This window comes from Gnatocerus cornutus, chromosome 8, assembly GCF_029298725.1.
Source record: "Gnatocerus cornutus isolate USDA-ARS CGAHR chromosome 8, icGnaCorn1.1, whole genome shotgun sequence".
Classification (NCBI taxonomy): domain Eukaryota; kingdom Metazoa; phylum Arthropoda; class Insecta; order Coleoptera; family Tenebrionidae; genus Gnatocerus; species Gnatocerus cornutus.
The window spans coordinates 7553376-7572686 of record NC_142240.1 but is presented as its reverse complement, the minus strand read 5'-3'; the positions used below and the strand labels follow the sequence as shown (position 1 = coordinate 7572686).

At 33.1% G+C, this 19311-nt stretch overlaps 1 protein-coding gene across 1 annotated transcript; it reads left to right on the top strand.

The window, feature by feature from the left end:
- Positions 1 to 2: 2 nt before the first annotated feature.
- On the top strand, positions 3 to 894 carry LOC148169401 (zinc finger X-chromosomal protein-like). Its single transcript, XM_088042731.1, has 2 exons — positions 3 to 147; positions 192 to 894. Exons 1-2 carry the CDS (start codon positions 132 to 134, stop codon positions 680 to 682), a joined length of 507 nt encoding a protein of 168 aa, XP_087898857.1. The 5' UTR covers positions 3 to 131; the 3' UTR covers positions 683 to 894.
- The last annotated feature ends 18417 nt before the right edge of the window (positions 895 to 19311 follow it).

Below are 19311 nucleotides of genomic sequence, written 5' to 3'. Positions count from 1 at the left end.
CCGCCTCGTAACGGATGTTCCGGTGTAAACAAAGCCTTATGGGTAATTCGCCGAACTTCACGTTTCCAAAAAAATCAAACTCGAAAATGTGAGATCCTGGGAAATGCTGTGACCTAACCTCAATCTTCGAAATGCAGGCGTTGAAAGGTGCGTTTGCCCCCTTTGTACTGTTTTTAAAACTGTCTTTTTAGATTTGGTGTGCTCAGAATGCCAATCGGAGTTCGAAAGCGCCGCTGCGTTGCTTCAACATTTCGCATTTCATGCCCTAAAGTCGTTGACCCCCAGGAGACTCCCCGATTTGTACCCTATCAATTTCCGGAAGAAAGTCGACTCCGACGTTGAGAGCGACTCTGGCGTGGAAGACGTCAATCCTCTGAAGTTCTGTCTGGTGACAATGGCAGAGGATGGAGGCAGTCCAGGGAAAGTCCGGAAGTACCAGTGCCATTACTGTCCCAAGAAGTTTGGATGGCCGACTGATTTAAAGCGACATATTTTGATACACACAGGGGAACGTCCGTTTCGCTGTCAGATCTGTGATTCCACGTTTACGCGGAATTTTCTGCTGAAAAAACACCAGAGAAAGTGCCATTTGCCTGATTTGAAGCCCATTTCAGGGAAGTCGAGGAAACAGGAGAAAAGTAAGATTAAACGGTTACCGACTGAGGGCGAGTGTCAGGTTTAGTGCTAGATTGCTCCAAGAGTTTTATTTTTTATTATATTGCCAAAGATGTTTTATATTGTGATCTTTTTGCGTTTATCATGTACTTAACTAAACCAGTAATATGTGCCTAATCCTAGTCATGCAAGGCCAAATAGTATTTAATAGATTTATATATTTAAAATTAATCTATACATTTTCATATTTTTGTGAAATAAAAGTGCCTCTTACATTCACGATGTGTTTTTGTTAAGCCCGTCTGAATGTAGCTGTAACAATGAGTTCAATAAGTTTACTGTATGAATTTTATACTAAAATAATAATAATTTATGTGATAAGGGTCGTAACTCGTAGGTTTTAAGACATATTTAATCTTAGATGCGTTATAATTTAAAAGAAACGATCTTCAAAAGATTGATATTGTTATACAGGTGATTCACTAGGGTCTTTATTTTTCTCATCTTTCCCTCCCTGGTTTAAATATTTGCTTATCTTCATGAATTACCTGTATAGTGGTGTCCACAAGCAGATAAAATAAACATGTTAATTAGAGTTAGCATTAAAAAGTTTATAAATCTCTAGTGCAAGCCAAGCTCTGCATTTTAGGTTCTTAATTTCTTAAATTTTTGTTTCTTTGTCTTAGTTTTAGAATGTGCAGTCATTTAGTCATGAAACTGTTTGACAAATAACAATGCTGACTATCAAATTTGTTTGATGTTCGAAAGTTTCTAACTGCAATTGTAAAAAAATGTAAAATCTTGAAAAATTGGTGGTTTAAGAGTTATATGAGTGCAAAGTCTAAAAAAAATATGTTCTAAATTTATAAACTGTTTGAGTTCTAAAACATTTTTTGAACATTTTTGTTAAGTTTTTTTTATATTGTGATATACTATCATTCAAAAAAAATCAGATTTAGTTATCCTTGAAAAACAAAATCAATGAAAAACTTGGTTTGAATTAGACGTTTGACAGTTATTGACAATTGAAGGGTTTAAACCAAATCCTACGTTTTCATTGGTTTTGTTTCTCAAAGCTGACTGAATTTGATTTGTTTTCAATCATGTGGTATTAAATTTCCTAAGCAAACCATGAATGTTGAACGTATGTCGGTTTCTTCCTCGAAAAACTGTCAAACTTCTCAAATATCGAGAGATCAAATAAAAACTCATCTTCAGTTACCTTTGGAATTTCATAGCGTGTTGTGTACTTGTTGTGATTAATTTAATGGACTTGTCAAAATCTTTTATTAAAATTTCAACAAAATTTTCAGTTTGACATCAAATTATTTGACAGAAACAAATGACTGCTTCTTCAAAACCTTCATAACTTAAAATTTCAAAGTCAACTGAGGATGAGTTTAAGTTTTAGTTTTAGAACATTAAGTATTAGCAATGGTTTCAGATGTCATGACACTTTTTCTCAATGCCAACTGCGAATGGAATTTTGACGGATCACACGATATGTAGGTTAGATACTATATTTTAACTTTCTAGTTACTAGAAATTTCCAGATATCGTTTCGCCTTCTGCAAATTAGGAAGGTTTCCACCATTTTATGGGTTTTTATAAATAATATGGCGCCGTGCGACCTGCAACCCACATTACTTTCTCTAGAAACTTAGTTTTTTTATGGAATTGTTTTACATTGTTATCAATCACAATCGTCTACACTATAAATAACAATCAACACTAGAATTTTTAGTCTGCATTTGAATAAAATGCAGTTCAAAGAGTGGGGAACTCCCGAATCTTTATTCTTTTTTCAGATTTGAGTGATTTTCTACAACGCTCTGAACTCGGAATTCGCGAATTTTGGGACAACCTGTATACAGGATTGGCAACACTTATGGCCATCCTCAAATTCGTCTTTAAGGGTCTACGAGCCTGCCCGAAAATTTCGTGTTTGAAAAGTATGCAACTTTAACAACACCTTTGATTGACAGCTGCCAAAAGGGATTACCGAGGATTTGGTAATGAGCGGATCATAAACTTTATGGAAACGGTCGCTTGACCTGCACATTTCCTAAGAAACCCAGCGGTTGGAACAATAAATTCGTGTTGGACCAAAGATGAGTTAAAATATCCGGATTTGAGTTTCTCTGCGTTTTGAGCTTGTGAAATTTCTGGTTCTAGTAGACAAAAATTTTACGGGTGTAATTTTTTTTCAATTAATGGAAAATGTATGTATAAAATCCCCAAATTTCCAGTTCCCATAGTACGTAATGGAAGAATGTTTTTTTAATTGAAAAATGTAATTTTCGTAAATGTGATCCAAAATTTTTCCTCAGTGGTCGCCGGGGAAATTTTAAAATTACTTATTTTTTTAATATTTTTATTTGAGAAAAACGCATTTAATTTTTTTTAACCAAACCTTTTACCTGACACATGAGTTTTTGGACCTTTTAGACTCTGTTGTTTTCTGTGATTTAAAAGTTAACTCTTCATAATAATACATCCCACTAATCAATAAAAATACTTCCCTAATTAATATTTTTTAAGCCAGAACCACTCAGGAAAAGCAAAATTGGCGTTTAATGTTATTATGCAAAAAAACTATTTTTTAAAAAATCTGAATCCACTTGTGTCTTTAATTGTACGAATTTTACACAATAATCCTCGTCTCTAATCTTACCTGCTACCGGTGGATTTTATAGGTTACCAATAAGACAATTAGCTTTCAAATATGTCGAAGCTAACACCATAATTTTCATTTCAAGAAAAGACTGTAAAACCCAAAACCTATAAATAAATACCTTGAAAAAATATTTAAATTCTTTCAATTTTTGGATACTTGTGTTTTTGACTGGGCTCGACTTGTAAATCAATGTACTTTTTTAAATTTCTAGAGTTTTATCGATTAAAGTTCAATGTTGTTTTTTGATGTTTTTGATGCTAGAAATACGGGTTTTTGTTGAAAAAAATGCATAGAAAATAGGAAAATGACTAAGAAAACTAGGCATAATAATCTGAGTTAGAATATATCATATATTTAACTACTTATTGTTTCAACATATAGTGTATTAACTTAAAAAAATGTATGTTTGAATAAAAAATAAGTACCTTCAACTTTTAACTTTTTTAAAAACAAGGGAAAGTCTGAAAAATATACTTGAAAAGGTAAAATCTCTAATTTTGAGTGTTTTTGAAAGGGAAATTCGCTTCGCTCATGGAGATTTTGTCCGAAATTTGTTTGAACGAAACCGTATTCATTTTTGTTCTGAAGTAGCCCAACAGAAAAAACAGGGTAAAAAGACGAATTTTAAGTATTTTTAAATGGTAACTTTTCTTGGCCGAAACCGTATTCACGTTTGATAAAACAAGATATATTTCTTAAAATTTTGACTTTTTTAAAAAGGGTGACTTCGAAAAACCGGGCGAATTCTTTAAAAATTTTAACTTTTTAAAAACTTTTGAAAACCAGACTAAAAGCATTAAAAACAAAGTGTTCTGAGAGGGCCTACTAGTACAAAATTCAAAACAGGGTAAAATCTTTGAAAACAGGACAAAAGACGAATTTTAAGTATATTTAAATTGTAACTTTTCTTGGCCGAAACCATATTCATATGTGTGCTGAAGTGGCTCCATAGAAAAACTGAGCAAAAAAGGCAAATTTTATCTTTTAATTAAGAAGACTGTTAAAATAGGACTAAACTGCTTAAAAAACAAAGTATTTCGAAAAACCGGGCAATTTCTTTAAAAAATTTAACTTTTTAAAAGCTACTTTGAAAACCAGGCCAAAACCGTATTCATTTTTGTTCTGAAGTAGCCCAACAGAAAAACAGGGTAAAAAGACGAATTTTAAGTGTTTTTGAAAGGAAATTTGTTTGGACCAAACCGTATTCTTGTTTGAAAAAACGGTGTATTTTCCTTAAAATGTTGACTTTTAAAAAAAAGGGTGACTTCGAAAAACCGGTCAAATTCTTTAAAAACTTTAACTTTTCAAGTTAGTTTGAAAACCAGGCTAAAAGCATTAAAAATGTGTTGTGTTCTGAGGGGGCCTACTAGTACAAAATTCAAAACAGGGTAAAATCTTTGAAAACAAGGTAAAATTCCTAATTTTAAATGTTTTTAAAAGGGAAATTTGTTTGTACGAAACCGTATTCACGTTTGATAAAACAGGATATACTTCTTAAAATTTTGACTTTTTTAAAAAAGAGTTCGAAAAACCGGACAAATTCTTTAAAAAATGTTAATTTTAAAATATACCTTAAAAACGGGAGTCTTTTCACGATTTTTCTGCTTTTCTGTTAACCCTTGAAAATCGGGGTGTTTTCCTTAAAAAGTAGCTGTGTTCTCAAGGGGCCATCTTAGTAGTTTAATTATACGAATTTTAAAAGCAATTAAAAATGTATTTCGAAAACCTATAAATAAATATCTTGAAAAAATATTTAAATTCTTTCAATCTTTGGATACTTGTGTTTTTGACTGTGCTCGACTTGTAAATCAATGTACCTACTTTTTTAAATTTCTAGAGTTTTGTCGATTAAAGTTGGTCAGTTGCTTTTATCAAACTTGCACGTCAGCAGTTTTTGACAAAATTTGGTGTTTGGGAATAAATTGTGTTTTTGATAATTTTTATCAACACCAAGATTTGAGCCAACAATTTTATTAAAAAACGGTGATGAAAAATATTAGGAATAGTTCCGAAAGTAAAAATGTAATTAGCGGTTTTAAGTCAGAATTATCGGATAAAGTTTTTGAAATAGAAAATGTTCCCAATAATACACATTTTATAATTGCGGAAAAAAGGTCTTCTAATTTAAAACTGGAAAATACGAAATGTAAAATTAATGCGTAAATAACAAAATTTTGTGTGAAAAACAGTGAATTATACCGAGTCCGGCAACAGTAATAATCACCCTCAAAATCGTTTTTAGTTTCAAAAATAAATACTTGCAATTTTGCATTCGCTTTATCAAGCTTAACAATCTAAAGCAAAAATTTGCGATGCGTTAGAAGAGTAATTTTTAGCGATGTTTGAGTTTTTGCGTAAATACTCGCGAATTGTTTTTTTAACATAACTGTGACCAGCTTCATCTTAAATTTAATGTAACTGAGCATAAATTGCTGTTTTAACAAGTTAGTTTTCAAAACTATGACGGACAGTGGCAAACTACATCAATTTTTTACAAGTCACGTCAATTTTGATTAACGTTGATTGTTGCACTTTTTGGATACTAAATAGAAATAGTTAATTATTTACATTGAAAAATAAGAACTTAGGGCCCGATTTTAAATCAGTGGCGTAAAATTGCGTTGTCGCAGTTGAAGATACCTTTGCTCCCTACCATCGCTAAAGAATTATTTACAATGTCAGGATTAATATGAAGGTTTACTGCCTTAATTACTTAAATATTTTTAACACATTTATATTAAAATATATACAGGGTGGCCCATCTAAGACTTTCGGGCTCAATATCTTTGTTATTTATGAACGGATTTTTCCAAAATTTAAAATATAATATCTTGAATAGGTAAGGATGATGTGACATTACCAGCGTCATCCTTGTCTTAAAAATGTTAATTTTACTTGTCTTATTTTAAATTTTAATTAGTTAAAAGTTATGTCATTTTATTAAACAGCAATAATTATACGCGTGTGCCAAAAATCAACCGTCTAGCAAGTCAAGTTGCCGAGAAAAAGACAAAAAAGGACCTCAACATTTCCAAAAAATACAAACTGATAGTCGGCTATGAAACAATCGACTTCTACAGCGAGTTTAGATTTTGGACATCCCTGACTTGTTGATGAATCCGTGACGTTCATGACGTTTGTGACATTTATTTGAGGTTATGTTTATTTTTGAGCATTATGATGAGGACTATTGATTTAAACATGCACATTCACGATTTTTTATCTCGATCTTTTAGTAACTAATCAGAATGCATTGAACCGAGCATCGTTTCTCGACATTTGTGATATTTCTCGTTTGAGGTTATGTTTACTTTTAAGCATTATGATGAATATCATTCATTTAAACTTGCGCAGAACGATTTATCCCGATCTTTTGAAATTGAAAACTAATCACAATGCATCAGACAGCGTTTTGGTGCAAAAATTTCATAGGCACAAGGAAATGTGAGCGAAAAACTTGTTGAAAGTTGGTCGTCACCAGAAAAATGATTGCAGAATGGTTCGTTATGAGGTGCAACTAGTATTTACGACTTCTTTAGCACTGTCACAGTTTTATTGGAAATGGAAATTCAGTGACACGTATGCAGTGAAGCGATTTGACTCATTTATGATTGCATTTGCGTTAAAACAGTAATCTCATTTATGATGAAGACAGAATTAGATGATCACAAGATTTCGTCCTTTTTCAGGAAACTACTTTACTTTGATTAACAAATAATTTGTTACAAGGTATTTTATTGTAAGGTACAAAGTTTTAACAGTGAATAAGCTATACCAGTGGCAATTAAAGCAATGTAACACCAAATTTTCTACAATAGTAATGAAGGAATGTACAAAAATTTACTAATGTATCAAATATTTACACTGTTACAACATGTCTCTGTACTTTCAACATTTATAACAAGTGCAAATAATGCTGGAATATTGCGTTTGTTCACTGCCATTTTGCTTGTTGGCGATGAGACTTGGCTTTTTCTTTTTTACTAGCAACTAATTTCTTGAACTTTCTTGTAACGAAATGGACACAAACAATTAGGGGCAGCATAAGTTTTTGGATATGTTCTGTGATGGTGAAGAATGAATTTGCGGTCCCTTGGTCCGAGCAAATCGCTTGTCGCTTTCAACTGGAACAATTGCTTCGATGGTACTAGTCACTTGCCTTCGCTGAACACTTACCATGTAATGTTGCGGCGACTCTTCATCGAATTCATCAACAAGCAGGGTTTTGCACTTTTAGCAGCTTGGTTACTGTCCGTCAAACATATCCACCCATGTTAGAAGAATCCAAGTGGCATAGTCGTTCATGGTGGTCAACAACACCGTCCAGAACGTTCTGCAATCGTTCTTAATGCTTGCAGCAGGGTACGATATGGTGTCAATAAGAGTCCTTTACATGTTTGCATCTTTTGGCGGTTCATTGAGAAAAAACAGGTTCAATATTGAAAGTAACAGTCCGTGTTGAAGTACTGCATCATTTTCAGTGTGTTGCTTTCAGTCTTGTTCGTCTTTTTTCACTCGTCCAAGTTATTAATTGGTTGTTTAAAGAATTATCCCATTGAAAGAGTCGACCGACGATACTTTGTTAGAAATATCATGTGTGCAATTTTCATTAGAACGCAGTTATAAATGATGTTCATTGTCATTTTGTTTCATTTTTTTCTTGCACTACTTCTTTGACTCGTTATTCTTTCTTAGTGAGAAATTGTCTTGATACCGTGCAAGCACATTTTTCATATGATAATAGAAGGGGTATAGTGGTCCTAGATCGTTAGGTAGTTCGCAAGGTTTGTTGAAGCAACAAATACAACTCGCAACATCATGCACCATATTCAGTTCGAAAACACGAATCTGAAATATCAGATGTAAACAGTGTTCCTACAATTTGCAATGACCTTAGAAAATGTAACTCACTATTATGCGTTTTTGGTGATCCAAAACCGCTTAGTTGTCGGTAAGTACACGTATCTGATTTCCATATTACTTATACGTCTTGGTATCATTAGTTGGTTTCCTATTCAAAGTTTCATTTGCTAATCTTTCGAAACGGAATATTAATGGTACTGTACGACCAATTTGGACTTGAAAAAACTTTCATGATAACACCTTTTAGCAAGGCGGTCTTGAAAGTGTGCAGAATTGTGCCTACATTTGTCGATTCGACTTTGTTTCTACAAATCATAATTGAAACATACGAATTTATTAGTCGCATAGCCACTAAATACCACAAAACTCCGTTTTGACATGGGTAAGCTTGTCTTTGCCGTTGCTCTTGTAGGTTCTAAGCCACTCAACGATACAGCATTCTTCGTTACTTTTGCATACCAACTATACCGACTGCACCAGCATTTTTCGATAGCAGCACTACGTCCTAGATTTCATACGTATTGTGAACCAATTTTGACTTCTTGACTACGGTAGTTCACATATTGGAGCTTCGAGCTTAATCTACTTTGGTTTAATGACATTATTAAACAAAAGAAAAATGTTAAAAGTATCTAGTACCATACATTTTATAGGCGCAGTAAAGAAGGCGCCGAAAAAAGATGAAATCAGCTAATTCTGTCTCCATCATAATTGAAATAACTGTTTTAACGTAAATGCAATCATAAATGAGTCAAATCGCTTCACTGCATACGTGTCACTGAATTTCCATTTCCAATAAACCAGTGACATTTCTAAAGAAGTCGTGAATTCTAGTTGCACCTCATAGCAAACCAATCTGCAATCATTTTTCTGGTGATAACCAACTTTCAACAAGTTTTTTTACTCACATTTCCTTGTGCCTACGCATTTTTTGCACCAAAACGTTGCCTGATGCATTGTGATTAGTTTCCAATTTCAAAAGATCGAGATAAATCGTTCTGCGCAAGTTTAAATCAATGATTTTCATCATCATGCTCAAAAGTAAACATAACCTCAAATGAGAAATATTACAAATGTCAAGAACGTCACTGACGTCAGCGATTATTGACAAACCGAACGCAGGGATGTCCAAAATTGGGCGTGGGAAATTATTTTTTTCATAGCCGACTATGATTTTGCATCTTTTCGAAATGTTGAGGGTCTTTTTTCTCTTTTTCTCGGCAACTTGACTAGCTAGACGGTTGAGTTTTGGCACACTCGGATAATTATTGATGTTTTATAAAATGACATAAATCTTAACTAATTAAAATTTAAAATAAGACAAGTAAAATTAACATTTTTAAGACAAGGATGACGCTGGTAATGTCACATCATCCTTACCTATTCAAGAAATTATATTTTAAATTTTGGAAAAATCCGTTCATAAATAACAAAGATATTGAGCCCGAAAGTCTTAGATGGGCCACCCTGTATATACAGGGTCCGGCAACACTTGTGTCCACCCCCAAAATCGTCTTTAATTTTAAAAATAAAATTTTGAAAATTTGCATACGCTCATAGTTGACAAAGCTCTAGAACCTGACGCAAAGATTTGTTTTTTATCACTAATAATTTTGGCGTCGCGACGCCTTAAATATGTAATTTTTAGTTAATTGTGAGGGTTTGTGATATCAACCTCTAATTTAATTTTTTTTCAATATATATGTGTTAAAAATATCTCAGTTGTCGTTTTAGATTCAATGCAAATTGTCTTCAAAATTTGAAAAAAAAAATGCTGTTTTATCAAGTTAGTTTCCAATTTTATTACGTCAAAATTGGGAACTACGTTTACACCCATCTGTCAACATCTGGTGTCCAAATGACATCTATCTTTTGGTTCGCTTTAGATTGTAACAAAAGTCTTAATTGGTGAAATTGTCGATTTGTCGATGTTAATTAACGATTTCTGGTGTCCATAAAGTGCAACATACCCGTGATAATCAAAATTAACCTTTATAAGAGTGAATAATGTGACTTGTGAAATTTTGGTGTAAACGTAGTTTGCCGCTGCGCTGTTAGAATTTTGAAAACTAACTTGATAAAACAGCGTTTTTTTCGCAAATTTTAAACACAATTTGCATTAGATTTAAAATAAAAACTCCGATATTTGTATCACAGTTATGTTGGAAAAAAATTGAATTCGCGAATATTTCCGCAAAAAATCGAAAATCGCTAAAAATTATATTTCTAAGACGTCGCGACACCAACCAAACCGTCATAAAAAACAAATTTTTGCGTCAGCTTCTAGAGCTTTGTCAACTATGAGCGTATGCAAATTTTCAAAATTTTAACTTTAAAATTAAAGACGATTTTAGGGGTGGACACAAGTGTTGCCGGACCCTGTATATATTGAATGGTTCCAAAAACCCTCACAAATAGATAAAAATTACACTTTTAAGGCGTCGCGACGCCAAAACTATCGGTGATAAAGAACAAGTTTTTGCGTCATCTTCTAGAGCTTCTTCGATTATCCATTAGCGTATGTAAATTTTTAAAATTTTACCTCTATAAGACAATTTTGGGGGTGACCACAAATGTTGCCGGACCCTGTATCAGAGATAATAAAATATTATTTCTCAATACACTAGCTACAAGTACCTTCGATATTTGTTGCCGAGAGCGACCAGTTGGGTCTTTACCTGCTTTTACCCGATAGCAGTTTATTACAATTGGGCGGAACGTCAGTGACCCCCTAGTGAGCGGTCGTAAATCATGAGATTTGCATAAGATGATTTGCGTTAGTTGTACTGTTGGTTGCCTATTTTTGATTTGTTTTTTTATTAATAACTTCAAAATTATAGCATAATGACAAAAACAAAAATGTCACCTCCATAGAGGTTTTAATTCTCCACATGTTGGTATTTTTTTTAACTTCCTAGGTTGCTTCATATTCCTTAAAAACGAAAAATGGGAATTTCAGTTTTTAATTAATTAAAGTCAAATTTTTCACTTTTTCAAAATTCGAAGATGTCACCTCCATAGCTCTACCTGAGACGCATACATACAGAGGTCGAGCGATTTTTCAAAGTCCAAAATGCGCTTCAAAAACGAAAAATCGTAAGCCATATACGGGTATATGCGTAGCGTAGACCCTTAATTTCAAAGATTTTAGTTTTTATAATTATGACATGACGGTGTAGTGGCAAACTGGTTAGCTTTAGACTCTTGGGTCTAGGGCAGAAAGAGTTATTTTATAATACTGAATGTTTGTATACATGTTTTTCTTGGCCCCAATATGCTGTAAAAAAAAATCATCTGCAAATTTCAAAATTTAAGGGTGGGATGTCAGGGGTTGGAGGTTGACAATAAAATAATAGTATATTATGAAACGCGTTTCATAATGAACATTTTGCCGCACGTACGTTTTGTCACAAAGTAGTAAGTGTGGCAAAATGCATTATGAACAAGTATCATACGCTATTTTTTCTATTTTGTCTTATTTTAAACGAAAACACTTGATTTCGAAATCTAGGGAATTTTAGGGTAGTTGCCATTTGCAAAAAATTCGAAGTAACCAAATCCAATTTCAGTCAGTTTGATAGGTGTGACGTTTTGAGTTTACCGGAGCGCAAGGGAGCCAAGAGAGCGAAGATGTTGATCATCATCATGATGGTTCTCTTTCATCCAAAGAGTTTTCCTCCGATGAATTATTAAGCCAAGTACAACAAGAAATAATAGTGTATTGATCGATTTAAAAATCTAAATTATTAACGTTGACGGCAGGTTGACAGTTTGTCTGCTGCAAACCTAAGAAAAATATATGTTCCTGGAAATATTAGCACGGGTGGGTCCGAAATACGCTCAAACGCGTATCGAAATATCTTCATTATGAACGCGAAATAGAAATAGAAAAAGCTGACAAAAAAAATTGTTTTTTATCACGGTTTGTTTAGCGTCGCGACGCCTAAGAAGTCTAATTTTTAGCGATTTTTGAGTTTTTGCGGAGATATTCGCGAATTCAAATTTTTTTCGACATAACTGTAACAAAAATATTTGAATTTTTGTTTTAAATCAAATACAAATTGTGTTTAAAATTTGCGAAACAAACGCTGCTTTATCAAGTTAGTTTTCAAAATTATGACGGCGCAGTGGCAAACTACGTTTACACCAAAATTTTACAAGTCACTTCATTCTCTTTTATAAAGGCTAATTTTGATTAACACGGGTATGTTGCACTTTATGGACACCACAAATCGTTAATTAACATCGACAAAGCGTTACAATCTAAAGTTACAATCTAAAGCGAACCAAAGGATAGATGTCATTTGTGACACAAGATGTTGACAGATGGGTGTAAACGTAGTTCCCAATTTTGACGTAATGAAATTGGAAACTAACTTGATATAGTTTGTACGGTGAGAGATTGAATGACAGAAAAGTCACTAAATCTACGCGATAAAAAGTGTACCAAACGCGCGAAATTTAAAATAACAAAATAACCCCAGTTACTGACAACCCTGTCAACCCATTTCGCGTAGGAATTTAGTGTTTTTAGTGTATTTTGTAGCATAATTTGCTACCAACCTATATGTCAACTGTCGAAATATCCCAATCTCTCACCGGATAAACTATAAAACAGCATTTTTTTCTCAAATTTTGAAGACAATTTACATTGAATCTAAAATAACAACTGAGATATTTTAAATATATTTATATTGAAAACAAATTAAATTAGGGGTTGATATCACAAACCCTCACAATTACCTAAAAATGACATTTTCAAAGTGTCGCGACGCCAAAACTATCAGTGATAAAAAACAAATTTTTGCGTCAGCTTCTAGAGCTTTGTTAACTGTGAGCGTATGCAAATTTTGAAAGTTTTATCTTTAAAATTAAAGATGATTTTGGGGGTGGACACAAGTGTTGCCGGACCTGCATACTAAAAGCTTGTCGACGCGCACCCTTTGGCGCAGGTAGAAGGGAGTAGAGGGAGGAGAAGGAGATGGGGCCGTTGTCTGAGTTCATTATTACATTTTTTTTCCTAAATATTTCTAGACTTTCGTAAATGTCTAGAAACTTACAATTATTTACATTTTCAATTAAACGAAGACAACTTTCATCAATGTGGTGGTCATTGTCAAAAACATGTTGGGCAACGCTTGATTTTTCAAACCTTCCAAATTTGAGATGAGCTTGAACCTTTTTAAAATTGACCTTCTTGTTTGCCCAATATATTTCTGATCACAATCTTTACATTTAATTTCATAAATCCCCGACTTTTCTGTTGTTTGCTTTGCAACTGCTTTGAGATCTAAACCCTGGAAAATTCTTTCCACTCCCTTTGTCACTGAAGGTGAGTAAGGGTTTGTAACAAAAGAAGTCTTCTCAGGTGTTTTCTGAAAAGTAAAACATTCATTGACCAATTTCTTAAATCTAAATTTTTTAACTATTTCATAATATCAACAATTGAATCTAAATTTGTTTAATGGTAAATTCAAAAGCCTGTAAACCAGAAAATTCAGACTCGCCATCTTATGTTAAGGACAATAATGAGAGTCCACAGTGATGTAGCGAAGAATACTCGTTTCTTTCCTACAAATATCAAACTCTAATCTGTTCTCATTTTTAATTACAAATTACTTTTCTATGCTTAATTTTACTAAATGACTAAGGGTCGATTTCAAGTGTGACTTGCGTTACTGCAAATCCCATTTGCAACATAGCAACGCCAATCACATTGCTCATACCTTGGCAACGGTTGCAAATTGCAATCCAGTGTTCGCCCACCGTCCGATAAGCCACGTGCAGAAACAGTTTAGATTCGTGGAAACCCGATAGTTTTGGGAACTTGAATTTTATTCGATTCAGTTCAAGGAATTTATACTGCTGAGTTCGAAGGATTAAAAATAGAATGGGATTTTAAAGAAATTGTGAAATACATCAAATTAACTGGGAATGTCTTTTTGGATCACTCTGTGTCATTCGTGAACAAAAACGAGTACATTTTTCCTAAAGTCCACGACTTTCTCTTCCATTGTATTTTATCGAAACTGAAAATTTATATGTTTATGTATTTTATGTATGTCCCTTGATTTCTTAGCTGCTCTGTACTTGTCCGAACCCAATTCTCCTTTCTAGATTTTCTTCGTCACAAAAGACACAACATAACAAACAGCCTCTCGCGTTAATGTTAGTACATTCTTTTTAGAGTGTGATCAATTCAAAATTAAACTTTGATTCTGACTTTCGAAAACCCAGTGCTGGAAGCTTGTTACGTGGGACTCGCGGGGTAGTCAGGGTTCACCTAACTAGCGGGTCTTCCGCGGGTGAGATGTTGGTTACTCTTAATCTGGCCATAATTTGTTAGTACTCTCGATAAGACACCGCCTGTACTATGCTTGCGGAATAGGAAAGATTGTCTTCGGGTCTTCCAAAAACGTAAAACGCCTTTGAAAATAATTAACGTTTATTATTGATGTTTATTGATAAATTGTTTGTACCGGATGTTCCAGCGATTGCTGAACATAGGGAAATAACATGGGAAAATGAATTTTATTTTTTTCTTGCTCTCTCGAACCCCCAAATGAAATTCGATCAATGGTGGATTATTCTTTGAATGATTCTCAATCAAACCGCAATATTTTTAATTCGATGCTTTTACAACATTATTAAAAAAAAAAACAATTTAAAAACGATTAATTTCAAACTTCATACCGAAATGTCGGTACAATTGAAATTTGATATTTGTCATTGTGACAGCAGATCAAGGCACGGGCACTCCATAGGATGAACTTTTCAGCTACTTTACCTCCATCTATAAAAATCTGGCCTTAACATAAATTATTGTTTCCGGCTTCTGATCTAGGTGGCGCTTGGTATTTTAATTCAAGCGCAGCAGTCGTTGACAGATTCTTGGAATTCAAATTTGTGCAGAGTCTGCAAATTTGCACTTGCATTTTGTTTTGCACTTTCGTTAAGAGTGTTTTCCGAATTTCCTTGTGTATTTTCTTAATTTCGTTTTAGTTTAGTGTCTAATGTAGTGATAACGTTGTGTAGTGTAAATAATTTAGTAGTTTAATTACCCAAGTTAACATTATAATGTTGTTTGTGAATATGACTACAGGAGGAACAGGGTGTTGTGTTCCTGGGTGTGGTGATAATATGTCCAAAAAGTAAGACTGAAAATCATTTTAATATATTACGATCTAATATGAACCAATATTTTCAGAGTACACACTCCATCTGACAGAAATGTTACTAATATTTGGCTTCAGCGGATTAACAATTCCAGGATCGGCGATTCCACCAAAAACTTCAAGTTTGCTTGGGACATTTTGATTGAAAGTGGTTTTATGGAAGCACACTGAAATTTTTTCCACTGTCTGCTTTAAATTTGGCCTGGTAAATAATTGTTAACTTGGGTTGATTGTGGTCAATCCTTACGAATGATCTTACACAGATAGTGTATTTGTATACATGTAATTATTGTTAAATTTATATGGAGTACCAGCGTGTACCTCCATTTTTCACATATTCTAGTTTATGCTTTTCTTTTTAAATGTATACGTTGGGAGATTTAATTGAATTTGATACATTTTTCCAACATATAATTTTTTTCTTTAAAACATGAAGTGGATTTTATTATTCAACATTTTCTCTTAGTTGTTGAAAACGTGTTTGTTTAGTAATTAATTGATTAATCATCATATTTTGAGTTTATCATTGTATAGTTTGCACCATATGATCCTGAATTAGGTATTGAAAATGTGGGATGTGTTAACAAAGTTATCATAACTCATTGTATCCAGTACTTGTTATTGCGTTTATTACTTTTTAATATACACTTTTATTTTATATTTTGTTTTGTTTTAATTTCTATCAAATCCATAAAAAGAAAAAATAGCAAAGATAAAAACCTATTCTTAAAATAGCAAAGACAAAAACCAATGTTTTAGTTAGCAAAGACAAACACCACATTTGGTGTGGTTGTTGTCTAGACTCTTCAAAATAGTACGGCCACATTTTTATAGATTGCGCTAGATTCGGTATCAAAATGAGAGTGATAGAGTCGGCTATCTATACTCTAACTAATCTAAGCAGCAGATCACCGTGAGTCCAAACTAACCTCACTTTTTAAAGATTAGGAGATTTCTTTTGGAGGACTAACAACGATGCCTAACGTTGCAAAACTCTTGTTCTAAGCCCAAATTGTTGGTTTTCGACATAGGTAACTTCATAGTGTTTCTTTTTTGGCCGAGCCTTTTTTTAATGGCCGAGGGCAAAATGGCACTTTTTGATGTAATCATTTATAACAACTGAATAATTGGTAATATTTATTAATCCTTTAGAAGAGTTCATAGTTTCTTTATTTACATTTGCAGTTTCGGCATGTGTAGCTTCACAATATTTATGAATTAGGTTTGATGTGCTTTTTGAAGTTAGCAGCACTGCTAGACATGTTCATTTTCAATAATTCAACACGTCTTTGCTGCACTTTACAGCAGTTTGTCGATTTGATTTTACCCAAATAATTATAAAATTGGGGCTAATGTCGGCATCTTTATGTAATATGCAAACCTATGGATAGATGGCGCCACCATAGATCGGCCAAAAATGTTTGGGGCCAGAAAAGACTTACTTTTAGGGCGCTTTTGAGGCCCAAAGATCCCATTTTTAGGTTAAGTTGCCTAAAAATAAATTTTTACTTTAGAACAAAAAAACTATTCAATAATATCTCTGAATCCGGACCTGATGGAGCAAAACATTTTATTTTATAAATGACTTTCCAATTCTCCAGTACATTTTGTATCCAAAATATATTCATTAATGTTATCAGAAATACAGTAGCTTCTTTGTGGAAACAGTTTTATATCTATTATTTTATTATTATTGTGCGCTTGTACATATACATATAAAAATTATACAATTTTACGCAATTAATAATTGTAACGTAATTAATAAGTTTTTTAATTACTATTAATTAACTATTTTTGGAATATTTTGTCTCTGCTAGTCGATGTAAGAGTTTTAAATTCGGCAGTCAATTAGCAAGTCTACATTAGTAACTTTTCCAAATATGTCAGTTAATTTTTTTTTGTTAATTTTTGATTGGTTCATATCTTCAGAACAAAATTTTGCAAAGTGTGTTTTGTTTGTAAATTCCCAGGATTTTTGAACGAAAATAGAGTACGAATTTTGATTCAGAACAAAAAGCAATTAATTTGTTTTTTTTTTTATTATTATGATGGAAAAGGCTTGTGTGAACTTGGCGTACCAAAAAGTTTCTATCTAGTGACCTTATTGTTCTTTAAAATTGTTTTACTTTCCAAGTCACTAGAGAGAATCTCAAATCGTTTGCACTTTCTTGAAGAATTTTTCTTAAAAATTCGAGTTGGTTGTCGTTTCGCACTGCGAAGATCCCCTTAAATTACACGAAGAAACGAAGATGCACTGTGAATGGTCAACTTTAAATGCTTGTTATAAATGCCTGAACATTGTGCGATACAGCAAGCAACTCAGATTTTGATTATTAAAAGTAAGTGCGAGCGTTTTGGGACATCTGAATAGAAATTTTCATTTGACTTTTAAGAAAAGTTTTTCATCTAGTGACTTTATTGTTTATAGAAGGAGTGCGCCCTCTAGTGACTGCTGTGTTCGGGAATCGGAATCTCGCGTGCGGCGCGGGGGGCATTTGGCAGCTGGCGTTCTTGGCTTGCAGACGTGTTCAAATGTGTTGCAACTTTACTGTTGCTTTGCTTGGATTGTTCTAGAAAATGAGTGTTTTGAATCAATTTGTGTCGCGTTAACGAGTGAATCGTCTCGTCTGAACTTAGCCGTTGAGATGGTATTATTACAACGTAATGAAACTTTTGAGGTTAGTAAAAAGATTCTTTGTGAAATGGAAAATTCTTATTATTGTCTTCTGTTATTAGGTAATAATACAGTGGCATTCTAATAAGTTGGAAGTGGCGGAGTGCTTGGATGTGGGGTGAGTTTTTTTTGAGTACTTTTTATGGTTTCAAAGTCGTTTTTTATCAGTAGGGAAATATGTTGATAGCACCGCATTAAATTTGAACGATTGACGATTAATTTAAATTTAAATTATCAAAATTACAATTTATTACCAAACACCTAATTTTGTCAAAAAATGCTGACGCGCGTTTCGATAGCAATGTTATCATCATCAGAGCGATGATTCAACTGATAAATTTAAATCTGTTTCAATAAATTTTTGTTGTAGCTTTAGTTAATTAGTTTGCCTTTATTATTTTCGAAGGTCATTGGTCTTTCAAATGCTACACAAATTGACACAATTGAGATTTATGCAGCAATACCAACTAGCAAAATGAAATCAACTAACTTTTTTATTAAATATTTTACTTAAATATACTATAGTTTATCCGGTGAGAGATTGGGAGATTTCGACAGTTGACATATAGGTTGTTATACTACAAAATACACTAAAAACACTAAATTTCTACGCGAAATGGGTTGACAGGGTTGTCAGTAACTGGGGTTATTTTGTCAATTTCGCGCGTATGGTACACTTTTTATCGCGTAGATTTAGTGACTTTTCTGTCATTCAATCTCTCAGATTACAAACTATATCGCGGAATCAAAATTTCGAACATCACTTTTTGACATGGCAATGTAAAGCAACCTTTATTGTCATTGTGACTGACATACAAAGTAAATTTCTGACACAAATTTTAAGGTTATAAAGACAAGGACAGTTTACAATTTTTAAACATCAATCAATTTGATGTGCGAAATTTTGATTCCGCGATAGTAATTTAAACTGTGTTATACAAGGTGTTTAAAAATGTTTCTACATCAAAGGTAACTATGAAATGTCAAAGAAATTTGCCGCTTATTACAAATGTGGGTTTCGATTTTTCAACTGACATTTGCAGTTAACCTCAAACATGGAGCAAAGTAAGTTTTGAGAAACAAACTGTTCTAGTTGGGTTTAAAACCTGAAAATCAAAAACTTGAACACAAAACTGTAACTTAAACGTCATTAACGTAAATAACATAAATAATTTTCAAAATAGTTATATTCACTATGAAAACAAAGCGGCAAAATGTGTACGACAGGAATTCCAGAGCCACCCTTGATGCTAGAAACATTTATAAACATCTTGTACGTCTTCGAAATCTTGATGAATCTACAGCCA